At 34.0% G+C, this 21,061-nt stretch overlaps 1 protein-coding gene across 17 annotated transcripts in view; it reads left to right on the top strand.

The window, feature by feature from the left end:
* The window catches only part of RFX3 (regulatory factor X3), a 345,069-nt gene that overhangs the window by 252,697 nt on the left and 71,311 nt on the right, over positions 1-21,061 (top strand). For all 17 annotated transcript variants that reach the window (XM_058301791.2, XM_058301786.2, XM_058301783.2 and 14 more), the window contains 3 exons: positions 2,236-2,355; positions 13,727-13,848; positions 15,541-15,653. In XM_058301791.2, the coding sequence (XP_058157774.1) occupies positions 2,236-2,355; positions 13,727-13,848; positions 15,541-15,653 (355 nt within the window). The remainder of the gene's footprint in view (positions 1-2,235; positions 2,356-13,726; positions 13,849-15,540; positions 15,654-21,061) is intronic.

Here is a 21,061-nt window from a genome sequence, read left to right as displayed (position 1 = left end):
GCTGAAAGGGATTTCAATGGGTCCTTTTTTGAGACTCCATTCAAACCTTGAAACAAATCTTTAAAGTAGAAAAGAACAAAATTGAGGTTGTTTAGGTTTATGAATAAGTAGAATCCATACTCTGTAAGTACATATTGCAATATTGTAGCTTTTACTTTCTGCTGTTCTTTCTTCCCCCATTTCACTATGTAGCAATTATGTCTCCTGATCCTTTAAAAATTGTATATGGTGTTTGCAATTAGGGATGGAAAGCAAAGCCTAGAAGAATACGGAGAAAAGAAATCCTCCAGGGAAATTTTAAACAAATGCTGTGTTATAAAGATAGCAGAACTCTAATAATGTAGAAAAGCTGACAATGTTAGGGGTGAGGTACTGCATATTCTTTTTACATGGAAACTGTTTTAGCATTCACTTGCTGCTCCTAATCCAGGGACAGAAGAAAAATCAGTCTAAGTCATGAGGCAAACTAAATCAGATATTCTTTTTTAATGAACTGCATGTAGGTCTATTATTTATCCATCAATAAAATATCTGGTTGATTCCACTCAAACAACTAGACATTTTCTAAAATTTTTGAACCTAAGTAAACAAAAAATAAATAAAATCACCATATTTCTAAATAAAGGCAAATCAGAAGATGCATTTTGTTAAATATCATCTCAAATTTAAATTCCAGCAAAGAAGACCATGGGACAAGTAGCTCTCCCCCACTGTTTCCAACAGAATAGAAAGACACACACACACACACACCCAACCAAAGTGCTGATTTGTAAGAAACAACTGGAAAGAAACCAGACAATCCCATCTATTTTGGGGTCTCACAAGAGAGACATCATTTACTCTGTGCTTTTGTCACCTGGCTACTTCCATGGTTAGTGTCTCCTGCTTCCTACTCCTATCTCTTTTTCCTACTGTGTGCCAGTTTTTACAGGAGAACACTAATTGGGTTGTGATACTTTTTGTTTTGTTTTTTTGTTCTATTCTGCATTAGATTTTGGAGGCAGAATCTAGTATTTGTAAATGGAATACCTTTATAAGCATTAAATCTTCCTAGCTGGCTTATTTGCTGGAAATATATAGGTATTCAAATGCCCCACATTTTAAAACTAGCACTATTATTTATATAATATGATTTTAATGTCTTTTTAAGCATATAGAGTTTATCTAATATACTCTCCTTAATCTAGGAAGTAAAGTTCTGCTATATCTTTATATAAAATATTTAATCGAACTACTCTTAAATTTTATTTTTATAAATTAAAGAAAAAAATTGGAAAGAACACTGACATCTTGCTGTTTTGAGACCTGTGAAAAACTGTTTTCTCTGTAAGAATTTACATATTTAAAATGTTATTTTTGCAAGAATTTGAAAATCCATTGAAAGCAAAACCTTTTCATTTGTAGTAGCAAACATGATCTGGTCTTTCTTATGAACACAGGAAAATTGTGAAATTTTTGTTCTAGGTGAAAATTTGCCATTTTCACAGAGAAGCTTCCCCTTGTCTGTTGTGATACATCTTATTCCACCTGTAAAACAGCTATGAATCCATAAAAACAGAAACTCCATTAAATGTGTTTCATATCAATGGATTAAATGCCTTTATCTTAATATTTATAAGTTCTTTATAGGTTTCATATTATTAAATAATAGACTTTCCCATAACATTTGTAGTAATGAAGTTATCTTACATCACTATCCCTGAAGTAAAAAGAACAATTAAAAAGTGTGGAACTTATTCAAGACTGTAGAATTATTTTTTCCCCTCTAATTTGCTTTGCATACCCAATTCACAATAAATTCCTATTGAGCATACAACCCTTTATCCTGTTAATGAATTTTCATTGGCCAGAAACATTTCTCCCACATTACTTCTTCTAAATTAACTTCAATTAAAAAATATAAATTGAAAAAAATAAATGTTACTTGAGTGGACTGCGTTGAGTGACTAATATTTAAGTGAAAGTTTATAAGATTTTTTTCTTGTCCTTGAACTGATTGATTCAGAATCCTATTTTGATTCTTTATAAATTTAAAATGTTATTTTGCATTTGCATTTGCTATTTTCTACCATAAAAACACAAAGGTATCAGTAACAGGTAAATCATAAATATATAACATTAATATACTGCTTTTACCTAATTTTTCCAAACTTGAAATTAAATGGACATTCCATGTGATTGATATTGGTTTCACTGACTTCTTGTGTTTCCAATGTTTGTTGTTTTTTTATGAAGAGGAAACTCCAAGTACCATTACTATGGGATTCGTGTCAAGCCAGATTCCCCTCTTAATCGTCTGCAAGAAGATATGCAGTATATGGCTATGAGACAACAACCCATGCAACAGAAACAAAGGTAGACTCCAGAATTATCACTGACGTGTCAAAGCTATGTATTTCTTTAGATGTTCCAGGCTCCTTTTTCCTGAACAAATACTTAAGTCCACAATAATATTGCTACTGTTGGCATGCTTTCACCATGGGCAGTTCTCAGATTGATTTAGAATTTCAGTGGTCCTATTTATTTTCTGAATATTTTTAAATTACTCATCTGTCAGCCTGTTTGACCTCTTTTAAGTTAAGTGTGGCAATCCAAATTGTTCAGACAGGGACACTAAATACAAAACATAGTATGTAGCACACCCAAGCAAGTACCACCTGGAGAAACTCACCTCTGAGTTTCATGAGCTTCTGACTTGTTTGTCTGCACATTCCTCAAGTCAATCTTTTTGACACAGTATAAATTCTTGCAGAATGTTTGGGATTTCTTACATTTTCTTGCAATCTAAATTCATAGACATACAATGGTAGATATTAGAGCTGTAAGAGATCTCAGGCATTCGTGAATGAATGAATGATTGGATGGATGAATGAATAGAGTCATAGATCTTAGAATTGAAAAATTCTTCAGTCTAGTCTTGCCCCCTATACTTATGATAACCAAAGCATATTTAGCCCTGTTTTCAGATGAGTCCCAGAGAAGTTAAAATCGTGAGCAAGCCTACTAGGCTGTTAAATAGCCCAGGGCCCTTGAGACCTAAGTGACTTAGTCACAACTTAAAGTAAATAAAATGGAAATTGCCTCCTTTATCAGTATAGCTCAGCCATGACTGTAATTGTAATTTTGCTTTGCATATAAGCATGCAGTATGAGGTAGGGGGAAGAGGCCTCCACATAGCTAACCAGATGAGCTGCATGAATCTTCCTAATCCAGTGATCTGGGATAATTAGTTGTTTTGGCCAAATTAATTGCACATCTAGACTGGTTTTTCTCAAAAGCATTAGCTCTATGTCACTGCGGAAAGAATATCTCACACAGAACTACTTTATCCATTTGGTCAGCAAACACTGAATGAGTCTCTACTATGTGCTAGACCCCTCCTGCAGAGATAAGACAAGGTCCCTACATTTGAGAAGTTAAGAAATTAGAGAAGGAGGCACATGGGGAATTTTTTAAAACTAATGAAAGTAATGAAATCTGAGAAGTGCTAAAGTAAAGCTTTGATCAAGGAGCTATTGGAATATAAGGAAATTTTCAATAAACTTTGTCTGGAGAGGGAGGATTAGGAAGCCTCAGAGAAAAAGTGCTATTTGAGTAGGGACTTAAAGGAGACAGAAGAGAAGAGGAATATTCAGGCAGAGGGAATAATATGAACAAAAGTACCCAGAGGTAAACTTCATGAGATCTTCAGTAAGTGGCCTATGATTTAGTGTTGCTGATGTTATTTCAGGAGGAGAATTAAGGAGATGATTGATTGAATTTAGTGGCAGATAGATTAAAAAGGCAATTTGGATCATAGATTCAAGAACTTGGTTGTGTATGAAACTACAAATTTATTTTTCCCCTTAAAGCTATGTAAAGTTTTTAAGTAAATCACTGAAATTTTAAGACTTTTTTCCTAGAAAGATGACTTTGATTTTGGGCAAGACATTCTTAATGGGAAGAGATTATAGGTAAGGACACTTGTTAAGTAGTTTTAGTTTTAAAAATCGATTTCCAGTAAAAGTGTTTCAGATTGAAGAGTGTCAAGGTGGGGTATTTATATGCAGTTATCTCAAGGCTTTTAGATTTTTAATTCATACGTTGTCCATATAATTTTTAAGTTGCTGATCCTTACTTTTTGATGTGTAACCAGTGAAACAGAAATAATAAAACAAAGACAAGTACCCTTTATAAGTGGAGATGGAGATAAAATTTGTATGATTTATAATCAACTGTCATTGTTTTGGGTTACAATGACTATTTCCATCTGTTAGTGGCAACGCTATAACTTTTACTTTCTGGTGTGGTCTCTGCACTTCTGCATAGCAACACCACACAGTGGAGGTGATAGTGAAATAAAGAGCTTGAAAAGGGAGAAAAAAGCTTGATTCTGAAAAAGAGAGTTTGATTCTAAAAAAGAAAAAAGAAAAAAAAACATACACTCAAACTTAATTATGAACAAAACCGGTTAGGTTGCACCTGAAGCAGCTGACCCCTACTTCTCTCTGTGATTTACCTGAAAGGAATCCTAACAAGCTTTCATGGAAATGGAAGCTTCAAGGGACATTGTTTATAAAATCCTGGGTTAGATAACCAAGACCCAGGACTTTACATGTGGTATCCTTATGAAAGGAAGTCCAGAGCTATAAAGGTTAATGAACCATGAAAATCCCTGCAACCTTAGAGGATAATTTGTTTTAGAAATAGATGCAGTATGGATGTGTTTAAGAGGTGATATAAATTTTCTTAGTAATATTAATTAAGTTAAGCAGACTTTGGTCTCCTATATCATTTGCTCTCTTATGAAATAAAAACTTTAGAGAACCAAAGAAATACAGAAACTTCCTTCAATTCATAAGTTGTTTTTGTTTTTTTTTAAGGATACTGACTATAAAGAGTTCATGTTTTCAGATGCATTGATCCCTCCTTGGGATTAGCAGAAGGACAGCAGGAGGCTTCTGTTGCCTCTCGGAAGGAAACTAGGGACTGGCAACTTTGACTGGCCTTAACTGAAGCCAGTTATCCCATTGTACAGAAGCACTTGAGCAGCAGAGAAAGAGTTCCTTTTCATGAGCCTGGGTGTAAGAGTTCAGTTAAGAGTATTTGTTCAAAATAAGGGGAGGGAAGCAGGTGTGGCTCAAGTGATAGAGCTTCCACCTACCATATGGGAAAACCCAGGTTTGATCCCTGGGGCCTTCTGGTGAAAAAGAAGAGAAAGTGTGCCTGTGTGGCAAGCCAGTGCCCGTGCCAGTGCCTGTACAAGTGCCCACGTGGTGAGCCAGTGCCCACACAAGTGAGTCACACAGCAAGATGACAGTGCATCAAAAGAGAGGCAAGGGGAGAGTCAAAGTGAAGCGCAGCAGAAACTAGGAACTGAGGTGATGCAATTGACAGGGAACCTCTCTCCACATCAGGGGTCTCCCAGATCAAATCCTGGTGAATCCTTGAGGAGAGAAAATGAGAAGACAACACAGATGGCAAAAACAGCAGGATGGAAGGAGGGGAAGGGGGGAAAATAAATAAATCTTTTTTTTTTTTAAATAAGGGGAAATGAACTTAGCCTATCATTTGTTTTCTGCCTTAAAAAGTTAGAAAGAATATTCCAACACTTAAATGATTCTACTGAATATATTAAAACTCATGCAGGAAGAGACGGCCACTCTTTTTCTTTTAATAAATCAATTTTACTGATACATATTAATAAAGTATACAGTTCTTCCAGTGTACAATCAATGGTATTTGGTATAAGCCACTCTCTTTTTAAAATGCAAATGATATGAAAAATTTAAAATATTTTATAGCAGGTATTAGCATTTAATATTTCAAAGTAGTCTCATTTTACTATATGATTGTATATATGTGTATACATTTTCCACAGTGTAAATTTACATGTTCCACTTGTTCTAATAGAATTCGGATATATCCAGTGATTATTTTATCAAGTTAAAGATGTTTTGCAGCCCAATTTGTAAATTTTTCTTATGAGTTATCATAGTAACTGTAGGGGTAAGGTAATGATTATCATTTGGTGTAACTTTATAGTTTTTAAGTTCTTTTACATATAATATCTCATCTGTAGGTTTTGTATGATAGTTGAGGAAATTTCTTCTTATCTACAAATCACAGTCCCACCAACAGCACCATTTGAAACATAGATATGAGTCTGGAAATAAATGGAAATAAATTCTGATCGAAAACATCACCAAGACCACAGTTTAGCTTAATTGAAAAGATGAAGCCACCCTCAAGCCATTTACCTTAAGTTAAAAAAGCAGATTAGAGCCCAGTTGATTCATAGGCAGTCATTGCATATGACAGCTGACAAGAAGAAACGTAGTTAGACAGGGTCTTCTATTTACATTTGGATTGTTCAATGTATTGCAGTCTGGACATTTCAGCGGAGGGACAGATAGACCTGGGCACTCTAATAAGCCCTACGAGTGCCCCTCTCATAACTATAGTCTAGTCTAACACAGTGAAGAACTGCTTTTTACATTGATGACATGGACATGTACCATCAAGAAAAGGTAAAATACTGTAGTTAAGTAAGGAAGCATAAGAATGTATAATAGGGTTTTTAAAAAAATACCTTCTGTTGAAAATGTTTCTTATGAATATAATTTTTGTCCTTAAATGATGTACTTTTCAGTTTTTTAGGAAATTCACTCTTGGGCTAATTTGCTTACCATAATTTATACAATGGGTAAAGTAGGTTATTGTACAGCAAAAAGGCAATCAGTAATTTTCAGCTCTAAAAACTAAGTAAAAATGTTCATTGCAGATCACTCTTCATATTTGAAAGAAGTACACAGAGAGAGTTCACACATATATTTTATTCTTCCAAATTCTAGTGGCAAAAATAATGGCATAGAGCCAAGTGCTTTTGACAATGTGCTTGGCTGTGTTTGATCCCAGTAACCATTCTCAAAATATTAAACTGCATTTGTCATTTCCTCAACAAATACATATCAAATGCCAATTGGTTACAGACTGTGTGCATCACATCTAAAAGGGATATCAGGTGATCAGCAGATGTTAGAGAAAGAAGGAAGAGATACCTAGTCCAACCCATTCCCTTGATGAGAAAATTGAGACCCATAAAGAGTAGATAACTTATGCATGATTATGTAGCAACCAGGACAAGAACCCAGACTTCTTATCTTTTTTCTTTTAATAATTCCACCTTCAATGAGGTAATACAACCTAAACAGAAATATACATGTGGCAAAATGCGTATGAAGTAAAGATAAATCATATTTCAGTGAGTGTGTCCCAAGTAAGTGAGGCAATATGCCACTGCCTGCTTCTTTGCATGTCACTTCCTGCTTTGCATGGTCCCTTTACAAGAATTGGATTCTGTGAAAGAAGAAATCTTCAGGAAACAGAGATCAATAGAAAAGATGATATAGAAAGCCTACTTTTACTTTGGCTGTGGGCAAGTATTCGTGAGGAGTGAGGGAAGTAATCTAAGAACCTTTGTCATTAGAAGACTATTTCTGGTATGGTTCTCATATATTAGTGAAAACAAACTTATGTTTAGAATCTGAGTTTACTTTGCTTTGGCACTTCTGCAAAATGTGACTTAACCTTATTGAGCCTTGTTTTCCTCATCTGCAAAATGGGGTTTAATAAAAATAGACTATCTCATGGATTATTTTGAAAGTAGAAAAGAAGTATATAAAAGTTTTTTTTTTTTAACTGGAAGCATTTAAGTGTTAAATAATGATTCATTTAGTGCATATTATACTATATATACTAGAGAAAATCTTTGTTGAGCAGTAAGGGTGTTTCAAGAAAAGTGAAGCCTGGCAAATTGATAGGTTTGGCTTCCATTTCATTATTCCTCTAGGCAAATGATTTTCAACTTCGGTTGATATTAATAGTTTACCATTCCTTTCATACACCATGAGTTCCCTGGGATCATTCCGGCACTAAACATCAAGGGCTGATAAATTGTGCTGAGCCACCAGAGAGTGGTGGGAGTGTTTAGTGGAAAGATGATCAGGTTCCTGTGGGCTGGACTTGCGGAGACAAATAAGGAATGTTGACACGAAGGTATTTAATGTTTGCTATGCAGCTGCAGTAGTCCCTGATGTAATGACCATATTTTGCATTGAAGACTGGAGAATTGCAAATAACAATTTAATCACTAAGAAATTTTACCAGTTCATATAAAGTTTGATAGTAGTAACAGTCACCACTTACTCATCCTACTAACCTCTCATCCTACTAATGAGCATTTATTGAGCGTTTAAAATGTTCTTCACTAAGTACTTTATTTGCAAGATCTTATTTGGCAAATATATTGTTTTCACTGATGAGGAAATTGAGACCCATCTAGTTGTATTAAATAAAGGAGTCTCTCATTATTTTTTCCTAGGTAAAGTCTCAGGTGCCCTTTTTTGTTTTTGTTGTCCTGGCATCAAGCAGAGCCAGGGTGTCACTCTCAAATAAAGAGGGGGCCTATCTTTCTAGAATGTTTAACAGAAAGGACCAATTGTTGATAAAAGAACTTGCCATGAAAATGTCATGCATATTTGTAACAAGAGTATATCATTTCGGTGCAGCTCACATAAATGACCCTTACTAAAATGATTCAGTGAAGAAATTTAGATTAAGCTCCAAGAGATCAGGGAATCGTGCATGCCATGTTCAACATTGTGCCTTCAGCACCTAGGAGAGCACCAAGCACTTTGTCAGTGCTCTGTAAATATTTGTTAGGTGAATGAATGATCCACAGCTTTTATTTTAGCCAACAGCTTCACCCTCCTTCATCCCCTACACTTGCTAAATTTTCTACGAAAACCACTGCCAATAAACACAACTACCCCATTTGAATTTACTTATTTCCTCCCTCTCTGTCCAATTATAGATGTAGAGCTGAGGAAAAGTGAAATAGTGGTAAGCCATACACTCAGATAGCCACCAAGAAGAGTTGAAGAGATGGAATAACTATCATTAACCAGCAGGACTGATGTTAAAAGTCATTTGGATATATTGTAGGCATAGTCAGTGTGACATTAAAAAGCCAGTTTCTATTCTGGAAAAAAAAAAACTTTCACTCTTTTCTTCTGATCTTTTTATGTTTATATCACTGGGTTCATTTCAGACATCAAGTCATCTGAGAGCTTTCAAGAACAATTATTTCAAAGAGGATTTGAGACTGCAGTTAGAAAACATTAGCCTCTTGTCCCAATTGTGAGCTCAGTGCTTTGATTTGTTCATGCACATCAAATGATTGTGCACTTTCTAGAGTTAAAAACATTATAATGACTCTATTTCCCTATGTAGTTCAGATTTTCCACTTTCCATGTACATTCATTTTTCAGTTACTTCAAGGAGACTTTTCCAAATGCTTCATTCAGTCTGCTGAAAATCCTCTAACCTGATACTGTTAGATGAATGTGATGGCAAATATATACCATTTGTTGCCTTCCTTTGGAATGCTTTGGTATCTGCATGTGGGATTATTGACAGAATTAGATATTTATACTTCCAGGACAACTAAAACTGTCCAAGTCCTAAATAACAGCTATGACTAACCCCAGGGGGGAAGATTCCTAATAATTTCCAAGTTTTCTGTGTTAGTGACAGGTTTCATGCATACACTCAGCTATTAAAACATTAGCTTTTCTTTGATTTCTTAATTATTAACAATTTTAGCTCTGATTGCCCATGGATTTGCAAGCTGTTAAAATTATCATTTGCTTCTTACTAATTTTGAAATCAAGAGCTGTTTCTTCATTTGTTGCAGCACAGGTCTTTATTGGAGCACACACAACTCAGGAGCACTAAGGTTATACAATTAGAAAACATAACCTAAAAAGATTGAATTTGTAAAAATAAAATAAAAATGATAGTGAAGGAAAGAGAATGCTCTTAAATATTAAAGAGTTCAATTCTTAAAAGGATTCAACACAGAATTTTGTTGGTTGTTTTCAGGTTTTTGTTATTGTTGTTTAAGAGAACAGTCCCCTAGTGTTTCCAGTTTAGTGTTTATGGTGATTACTTTATGAACAAGGGAGAGAGGCAGGAAATGTAAGAGGTACCTTTAAATGCTAAAAGCTTTGCCAGTTGAAGTTTAACCAGAGTTCAAGATAATGTTGAGTGATCATGTAAGTCAATGGAACATAAAAAGCATCTTAGAAAAATTCTAAGATGTTCTTTTCACAATCATGCACCTACAGTGCCTGCAATAGTAAGTGCTCAGTAAATATTTGTTAAATTGATATATGTTGAGATCAATTGGTGGTACAATAAAATGTAATACATTACCTCAAGCATTCATTTATAAATCCATTCAAAGATTCTTATCATACATTCCAAATCCAGTTTATTGAAAAAAATTGATTGGTTCTATAAAAACTTACTTTTTTTGATGTTGTGGATGTACTTCTACAACATTGGGCTGAGTGAAGCTATATCAGGTAAAAAGGCTCCCATGAACTGGTACTGTACAGACTATAAGAACACCACAGAAACTTGTTAAAATAACCAATTCCTAAGCTCCATTTTCAAAGATTCTAGTTGAATAAATGTAGGGTAGGTCTAGGTATTTGAATTTTTTTGACAGCTACCTAGATACATACAATCAGGTTTCAAAGCCACTGATATCATCTATAACCATTTCTTCCAAGAAGACTCAGTTACCACAGGTATTTGTTTAGACTGTTTTCAATGTGGCTATTCTTCACCTCCTGTTAAATCCCTTCCTGCTCTGGGAAGGCCCAAGCCTCTGAGGTGATGGTAGACTGAGGCTGTTTCCCTCAGACAAGGTATCAGGAGAAGGAACATCTGCTTTTCTTAGTCTAATATATTTGATTTTTAATTACAAATACCAGGCAGTACACAATGGATATACCACTACATAATTCATTACGTCAAACAAAGTCAGCAAGGAAAGCAAAAGATCAGCACTACCTCAAAGAACTATTGTACTCACGGACTCACTCTAACACTCTTGTTCACATGTGACATTCCTGATATCATTGTGCTAGTGCACACACCCCTCCTGAACCTTTTTCCAAGACCTTACTCCTATGAATAACATAAGGTTCTAGCATCCAGAGGTCCTTTTGCCAGGGAAACTAAGAATGGATAGTTCATCTTTACCCTGTCTTTTCATTGTACAATTCACCTTGCTTCCCTTATTTTTATGTTTAGAATAAAATATCCACTTCCTGATTCCGACTCTATTTTCTTTTTCTTCATCTCTCCTATATAAGATCTGTTCTCTTTGTCCACAAATTAATCTTGATGCATTTTTCCATTTCCTTATATTACAGTGTACTCTAATCAGTGCTTCCCACTCAATATTATTATTAAGCATAATCATATATTGTGATGCATTATGATTATTGATTACTTAATAGAAATATAATTTCTCTTTTTTTGAGGAACTTCCATTGTCTATAATACTAATAGCTGACTCCATTATCTTAAAGAAGCAGATAATTTTGCTTACAGGCTACAGGAGGCTTGCTAAGCACTGTGTTCAGGTAGATGGTGACATAGCTTCTGTCCTCTAAAAACTTACAGTCTAAAATGAAAGTATGTCATTTTCTTTTTTTGCATCAAATTCCCATTTGCCCTTGATATGTGTGTCTATTAAGTATTCATACCATCCTAGATGCTGTGCAGGATAAAGGAAACTTAATAAAGCATAGTTAAAGTCCCATAGATACTGTATAATCCAGTATTAAAATTTAGTATTAATATAATTGAGGTCTATAAGAAATTATTCCCATTTGCTCTTCTCCAGGGTATGTTATTCAAATTCCTTTAACCACTTTTGTTTAAAACCATGAATCCCAAGCTCCATTCACTTAAATGAAGAAACATGTTTAAGCAATTTTAACCTGTTTTATTAATGATATAAAATTTCGTAGGTGAAAACTTGGGAAGCTAAAATGAAATGAAACCTGGAATGAATCAATGTGGACAAGAAACTTCCCTAAGTAAAATAAGGATATAGTTTTCAAGTCTGCTAGAACAGAATGGTTAGCAACTGTTCCTTCACACAAGTACACAAAGTACTTGCCTCCCAAAGTTTCTTTGTCTTTATAAGATGATTCTTTAAGGGGGAAAAAATCAGACAACATTCCTTTTTTCATAAATGGCACTTATAGTGCATCACAATATTAATTCTTCTGGCATTTCTTGGTATTGCCCTAACCGCAAAGTACTTTCCAGATGTTTTTTCCATTAAATATAAGAATAGGGTTGAGAATTTTTTTATATCTTTAGAAAATTATGAGCAATATTTTGGTGATGAGGTATCATCATTAAAAGCATAAGCTTAAAGATGCAGTGTGTTGTACCCTCCTTTCACATTCTTCATCCTCTGACTTTATTTTTGCTTTTCATTGTTCTTTGCAAGATAATGTTTACATATAAAATAAATGTGAGTATCATTATGAATGACTTCATGATCTTGGAAGTTTATCTCTCTACATTATGCTTAGTAACATTCAAGTTTGAGTCATTCCCTGAGGTAACCTGAGCATTAATTTGTATGATGTTCTCTAGGTCCGTACACTTCATATCCATTATCAAAGTGTAGGCCTCTTTAGGTATTTCCCATCCATCTATTAGGAACATAGTTATTCGTAAATTCATGTTACTAAGGCAATTGACTAATGGTATTAGTGTAAAAATCAAGTGTCTGGATGGTGAGAATATTTGGTTGTTTCGTTTATAGATATAACTAGAACTAGGAAAGGGAAAAAAATGGAAGGATAAACACCATCATATACATGATGATATCTCTTGGTAATAAGCTTTATTGTGAATTTTAATTTTCTTTCTTATACATGTCTATTATTTCCAGATTTCTAAAATAAAGGAGAAATAAATGCAGTCTTAGAAAAAGAAGAAATTATAGCTGCTGCCCACTACTTATATTGTATTTGCTGGCTCTAGGAACTTTGCCCAAGCTTTTTTTTTGACATATGGTATTTCTCTCCCAAGCATTCTTCCTTCTTGCCTATGCTACTGAAACCCATTTTCTCTGTCTTAGCAATATGGAATGTATATAATGTGTATTTAGAAGCTAAAGATAAATGCACAACTGTAGATTTCTATCCTTTTTTAAAATTTGGTTTTCATAAGGCAATAGTTTTCAGATGAGTTTTTGCATGTATTTTACTGTGAAATGTTTGCATAGGGCCCTTGTATTTGAAGATGTGGGAACAAGTCAAGGGAGATGAATTACATTGGGATGCACAGGAGATTTTAGGAGACATAAAAAACACGATGGCAGATTTTGCAGACTAAATCAGATTTTGGAGGTATTAATTAATTGCAAGCCATTCATAAGATTTCTTAGGCCCTAGCTCTTCAATCTTAGTTCAGATTAAGGTTCCAAATTTTTAAAAATGTTTCTACTTGATAATTGGCCATTAAAAATTACATTCATATTGTATATTAAGACTATAGTCATGAACATTTTTGCCACTCCTTTCCAAGGAAATATCTCTTAATTCTTTAATTCTTAGGTAAATTTTTGGGTTTTCTGAAAGGGATCCCCTTCCTATACATACACACACACACGCTTTTATTTTTTTCCACTATTGGAAAATATTCTGCATCCTAACTTTATGAGACTGTCAAGGAAAAAATCTTACAACTATTAAAAGATAATAAAGAAGACAAAATAAAATGGAATTTCTTGGGAGTGTGGGGTAGTACGAAAAAGCAAGGAATAATTTGGTTTATTTGTTTTTTTCCCATCTAATATTTTTAGGTACAAGCCTATGCAGAAAGTGGATGGGGTTGCAGATGGTTTCACAGGAAGTGGTCAACAGACAGGCACATCTGTTGAGCAAACTGTAATTGCCCAAAGTCAACATCATCAACAGTTTTTAGGTATGTTAAGGTGTAATGCATATTAGTTGCTGTTAGGATTTTAAAAACAAGAGAACAATAATTTCTCTAAGAGCAATATCTATTACAGATACTAATTATGTAGAAAGATTTTTTGTGTGTGCTGAAACTGTGCACATTAGTTCATGTCTATTTTCTCAGGAAGACATGAGTATTGGAACTTATTTTTAGAAATCTCTAAGTAGGAGTTTTAAATGCATGCATTAAAAACATTGCTATGAGATTGTTTCCCAGAATTTGTATTAATTGGGCTTCTATGATAAAAATTGTGTTTATTGCTTTCAGTAGTAATAACTTAAGGTTCCAGAAAGATTCTCACTTCCTGTGTATAAAGTTGCATATTCATACAGTCTCAGATTAGAAAAAATAGTTTATAAACTTTAAAGAATAGCCTACTCTTTTAAATCAGTCACAGTACTTCTTATTTTTGTAAGTTTGTAGATGGTATACGTTTCTTGTTATTCAAAGAGTTAGGAAGTGAAACTTGAACATTTTTCATATTCCTGCAATAGCCAAAGGTACAAAAAAACTCTTGAATTTAATTGGCAACACTTCTAGACATGAGCATGCATATTTTCTGTACAACGAATCAAGATAAGTAGAAGCTATCGGAGTGTGTGTGTGTGTGTATGTGTCTGTGTGTATATATATGTGTTTATATGTAGTTTCTGACAAAGGCAGCTAGGGTGGACACTGAGAAACGAATAGCTACTGATGTTGAAAACCCTATGGCATTGTTTCCAAAACTAAAGTCCTCAGGTATTTTCTTAGATACCCTTGAGTTCTCGGCAAGAATTTTAATTTTTTTTATTTTTCATTTTTATTTCAACTATAATCTTTAAAAGATAAAAAGCATATTCAGCATTACCAAGAACTGATTACTGCTCTGCAATTTTAGTTTTTACATAAGTGTTTGAATTTATGATCACGTAGGCACTAATTGTCCAGAGCTAATGAGAAAAAAATAGAGGAATTTACTTTGGAAATTACACCTTCATCACACAGGAGGGCTAAATGATGTCCTGTTGCTTTGTGTGGAGGAAAGTTTCACAGTCATATGAATACTGGAGAGTAGTAGGAGAACCAGCCACCTCATAGTACATGTTGCTGTAGTGGTTAATACTGTTTTCATGTTTCAAGAGGTAATTTTGTTACAGGAAAGCAGCAGCATCCATCACATCAGATTAATGTTAAGTTTAATGTTACTTTTCTGGTTTTCTTTGTATTTATTTTGTAGCTCTTTTGGTTTCCTATTAAATGACCATAATGAGATTAAAGCTAGATTTATTTTTTACATATTTAAGGAACACAAAATCACTAAAAGATACTAGCAAACTTGAAGTATTTTTCTTTTAATAAGGGCCCTATTTTGAGAGACACTGTTATATACCATTTCCAGTATAATTATAGTGAAAATTGAGTTTCTATAAAATTTCTGGGAGTACTGCCTCTATTTGAATAATGTCAATAAATGGTCAATCTAGTTAGAGCTTGTCTTTTGTGCCAATGATGTTGTTAAACTTTGCTTGCAAGATGCTGATACAAAAACTTTTTGCTCTTTGGGCCTCTGACCTTTAATTTTTTTTTTCCTTTTAAGTCTTAAATTTCCCTCATTAATGTGTGATTGGCACCATCCATAATATCTTTTTTTCTTTTGTGTTGTCATGGTAACAGATGCATCTCGAGCACTTCCAGAGTTTGGAGAAGTTGAAATCTCTTCTCTGCCAGATGGCACTACCTTTGAGGATATCAAGTCACTGCAGAGTCTTTATCGAGAGCACTGTGAGGTAAATCTTTTCAAACATAGAACAAATGCATGCTAAACTTTGCCAGACACATGCTAAAACAAAGTAATCAAGTTTATTCTTAGTGAAAAGATGAAGTTAATTCTCATTTCTTTGAGCATTAATAAATGAAGAATACAAGAAAGAGAATAAATTTTACTCTCCATCTTCTTAGTCTATCCTTATATGAATCCTTTGATTCAGCACTTCCTACAAATATACTTACATAAGGGTAAAGAGAGCCAGGAAGAAGAGAAGTCATTGCTGTATGGTTTTTAATGACAGAAGATTGGTCACAACTTCAATATCTAATAGAGAATTGGATAAATAAATTATGCAATTTATAGAGTAGAACACTATGCATCTATTAAAAAGAATAGGCAATCCTAAATGTACTAACACAGTATGGAGCTGTCTCTGGGATATAATGTTAAGGGAAAAAGCAAGGTGCAGAACAGGATGGATGTATCACATACTATTAATTGAGTAAAAAAGTACATGTATGCACATGTCTCCAGAATGAAGAACAAAAAAAATGTTAACAGTAGTTACCTTTTGTAAAGGAAATTGGGTGACTGGAAGACAAGGTTGAGTAACTTAATTTTTCAATAAATACTTTTAAGCTATTGAATTTTATACCAGGGCATGCATTTCTATTAAAAAATAATTTCTTAAAATATTTAATAGAACATTTTGGATGTTTCTTCTCAGAATCATTTGAGGAAGTTTTGTTTTGTTTTTGTTTTTGTGGTTAATTAAGGTTTCCCTTGGCATTTTGTATTCATACTCCTTTTCCTCCTCTGAGTATCCCACATCAGAGTCTGTATTTTCTCTGGGAGGTAAGTTCACTCTACACCAGCATGTTCATATACCTGCAACTCACCTGGTAGAAGGGTGATAATGAGTTGCAATAAGAGTTTGATTAAGCATCTCTTCTTTTGAAAGAGGATTCTGTTTAGAATTTAAGGAGCTTTATTCCAGGGGAATTTGTGTTTTCCTTAGAGTAAAAGATAATCCTGCGATTTCATGGGTAGTCCTCCTGACTGCTGACAATGCAGTGTGCAGTGAGAAGTCTCAGCTCATAGCATTCACAGGTTTTTTTTCTACTTCCGAAATAAGAACTGCTTAAGTGTATCTGAGTACTTGTCAAGGGTGCTAGATTATTAAAATCAAGGGCAAATTCTCTCCTAACATAGCATGTGCCAAAAGTATTCTTCAGTATATCTTGCAATATTCTTCCCAACATTTTTTGTATGATGAAAACCACTTATTATTCATTTTTTCTTTAACTATGTGCTTTTTCCAATATTTGAGAATTTCTAGGGAAAAATGGCTTTCTTTCTACACTTAACCATCTTACGCAATAAAGATTTGTGGGAAAAGTCTCTAAACAGTTCAGGTGAAGGTGAACCTTGCTTTCAGCTAACCAGCCTACACAAATATAATTTAGATTTTTTTAGAGTTTTCTCATATTTATTCAAAATATAAATTAGAGCATGATTTCTTTTGCCTAAGAATGTATAGTCAGAGTATTCTAAATTACAACCCCCCTCCCCCAATAAGATTCAAATATTCTTTGGATTACAAAATGTTCATTACATGCCAATTTTCATAAATAAATACACTATGAAGAAATATGGACATATAAATTAATCTCTATGGAAAATGAAGTCGTGTGGAATGATCCCATTGATTTCAGAGTTGCCATGCCGTGCAACCTCTCATAGGTCATCACAACATATACATAAAAAAGAATTCTAATTATTTTTTCTGTAAGACTTCTAAACTTTTGAAATACAAATGCCTGAGTCTCATATCCAGTCCTACAAATAGTTATTTGTCCTATACCAGTAGAATATGGATTATTTTAATATATACTTGTCTGTATATTTTAGAGTGAACATATTTGAAAGTGGGTGGATGAATGATAAAATGTTTTATTCATTTGTGAAACTGCCTCAAATGAAGCTGATGAGAATGTTCTTTTCAAAGAGTTACTTGTGATTATTTAATTTGAAGAGGAGCTGAATTTAAGATGCACTGAAAATATTTACTTGCCTTATTTTATTTCAAACTTCCGAAATTTTATATTTTTAAGAAAGATTAATATACCTCTTTGCCTATTATTTGGAATCCCAAATTTGGTTTATTAAAGATAAGCATTCTGAATAAACTAATTTGAAAATAAATAAGTAAGTGTTCTTAAGGCAGTGTCATGGACAGAGGGCCTTATATCCGTTATTAACAGTTGTCTCACATTTTTGGAGCCGTCTCTTAGGAGTCACCTAATCTTCAACTGAGAAAGCAGCTAAAACAATTTGCCCCTTGAAATTTGGGTTTTCTTTGGGATGAGGGAGAGCTATAAGCCCTTTATTTTCAGGGCTTGCACTTCTGCATTTTTAATTTTGCAAATATTAAAGACCTAGGGGTATGTTAATGCGTTCCCTTCCGTTTTCATTATCTAACTACTTGCAATGTTTTTTCCTAGTTCCCAGAAATTGCCCCTAAACAGATTTTATTTAGTATATGAATTTGTCTCACTGTGTATTTGTGTAGAACATCAGTCATTCTCCCTAACATGCATAGAGGCAGATCTACACAGGTGGAACATGGTCTAGAATTAAGAAGTTATGATTTGCTCTCTTTTTGCCTAAAATACCTAGAGTGACTTTCTAGATTGCCCTCTGTTATCTCATCTTTCTGAGTATTTTATAGATATCAGTGAGGCTGTTTTACCTGTTCTCATCTTAATTGCTGATACCATGAAGCACATCATACTAACTACTTCTGGCCTTTATTCTCAAATTAGTCATGGAATCCTCTGTTTTTTGCATAAATGAGTTGTTCTTTGGTTTTATACATGCTTTTATCAAAAGGCAACTTAAATACTAATTGGGATGTCAGGGTGAACTTAAATATGGTCATCAAAAGTTAATGGGGAAAATAGCAGGTTTTAGCATCATCAAAAAATGCCATTGCTGCAGCTGGCAAATGGTTTTAGAAGATAATATTAAGGCAAAAGAGGAGGTAAGGCCATCCCCCCCCCCCACTCCAGAGGTTAGGACAGGGGATAGTCTTAAAACTACTCTCTAAAGGGAGTGTACAAAGGTAGGATAGATAGATAGATAGATAGATAGATAGATAGATAGATAGATAGATAGATAGATAGATAATCTTTTTTTTTTTTTAATGCCAAATGGAATGTATCACATGACCAAAGAGAAGTGCTTGCTGTACCTTTTTCCTGCCTCATCCTCTAAAAGCCAGCCTGAGTTGGTGGTTTGTATACAACTATATTGGCTGGAATACTGTGGAACCCCGGGAGAGCAGCCTTACATGGATCGGAAGTGCAGCCCTAACTCCAGCTGCTACACAAGAGCACCTCTATACCCTTTATTTCTGTCCCTTTGGATGGCACATGGAAACCTGCCCCAGTGAGCCTGAAGGGACAGATATGATTTGAATCTGCGTCTGTACAGTGCTCAATCTAGTAAAAGGAAAGTTGCAGCAATCATGAAGGCAGAAAGACGGGGAGGGTAAAGGAACAAGAGGAAAGTAAGAAAAGAAAATGGAAAGGAAGGGAAGCAAGCACAAAAATAGAGGGAAAAGAGGGAAAAGTTCAGGTGGGAAATGAGGTTGTTACGTGAGAAAGAGAGTTTCCCTGCTTAAGTTTTCATGAGTTTCAATATTTTTTTTCCTTTTGTCCCCCCAGAAAATCTCTTTGTGTCTACAACTTCTAAGGGCAAAATTTAGCTCCATCTGACCATGGTTTTTTCAATAACATTTTTTATTAGTGAACTTGTAGATTTACAGAAAAATCATGCAGAAAATACTGTTTCTATATACACCACCCCTGTTATTAACACTTTGATTTAGTGTGGTAACTTTGTTACAACTGATGAAAAAAATGTTACTATAATTATTATAATTGTAATATTAACTACAGTCCATAGTTTACAGTACAGTGCACTGTTTGTGGTGTAGTGTCTTAAGTGGTTTTTTTCATTTTATTCTAGCAATATATAAACAACCTAAAATTTCCCCTTTTACTCACAACCAAATATAAAATTGCATTCACAATGTTTTACCACCACTACCAATATCCATTACCAAAATTTTTCTCTCAACCCAAATAGAAATTCTGTACTAATTAAGCATTAGCCCCCCCTGCCCAACTCCCACCCTGGCCTCTGGTAACCTGAATGCTAGTTTCTGACTATGAATTTGGTATTCGAATTATTTCATATTAGTGAGATTATGCAATATTTGTCCATTTGCGTCTGCCTTATTTCACTGAAGTTGATGTCCTCAAGAGTCATCCATGTTGTTGCATTAGCAGAACTTTATATTCCTTTTATGGCTAAATAATGTTCTGTTGTATGAATATACCACATTTTGCATATCCCTTTATCTGTTGATGGACAGTTGAGTTGCTTCCATCTTTTGGCAATTGTGAATAATGAATACTATGAATATCAGCATGCAAAATATTTGTTCAAATCCCTGCTTTCAGTTTTGGGGGGAACATACCTAGAAGTGGGATTGTAGGTCATATGGTAATTCTATACTTCCTGAGAAACCACAGAACCGTTTTCCACAGTGAGTGTACAATTTTATATTCCTGCCAACAATGAATGAGAGTTCCTATTTCTCTACAACCTCTCTAACACTTGCTATTTTCTGTTTTTTTAATAGGGACCATTCTAGTAGGTGTGAATTTACATCTTGTGCTTTTGATTTGCATGTACCTAATGGCTAGTGCTTTTGAGCCTCTTTTCATGTATTTATTGGCTTTTTGTACATCTTCTTTGGAGAAATGTTTATTCAAGTCTTTTGCCCATTTTCTGTTATAATTGAGTTGTTTGTCTTTTGAGTTACAAGGTTTCTTTATATATTCAGAATGTTAAACCCTTATCAGATAAGGGCTGTCTTTTTACTGTCATGATAAAGTCCTTTGATATAGTTTTTAATTTTGGTCGTTTCACTTATATATTTTTCTTTCGTTCATCATTTTTTAAAGCAGTTTTATTGAGATATATTCATATTCCTACAATTCATCCAAAGTGTATAATCATGCCATTTAGTATAATCCCAGTGTTGTGTGCTCATCATCACAAAAAAAAAATTCATTAATTTTTAGAACAATTTCATTAATTTTTAATTTTGATCAAGTCTCATTTATTTATTTTTCTTTTGTTCCTTTTGGTTCTTTTGTGTGTTAAGAACCATTACCTAACACAAGGTCCTAAAGATTTTCCCTGTGTTTCCTCACAGAGTTTTATAGTTTTGATTTTTACATTTAGGTCTTTGATCCATTTTGTTAATTTTTATATATTGTATATGGTAAGGGTATACTTCATTCTTGTGCATAAGCATATCCAGTTTTCCCAGCACCATCTGTTGAAGAAACT

The sequence above is a fragment of the Dasypus novemcinctus genome, chromosome 8, assembly GCF_030445035.2.
Source record: "Dasypus novemcinctus isolate mDasNov1 chromosome 8, mDasNov1.1.hap2, whole genome shotgun sequence".
In the NCBI taxonomy this organism is placed as follows: domain Eukaryota; kingdom Metazoa; phylum Chordata; class Mammalia; order Cingulata; family Dasypodidae; genus Dasypus; species Dasypus novemcinctus.
The sequence above is the reverse complement of the archived record's forward strand: the minus strand, read 5'-3'. Positions and strand labels throughout refer to the sequence as shown.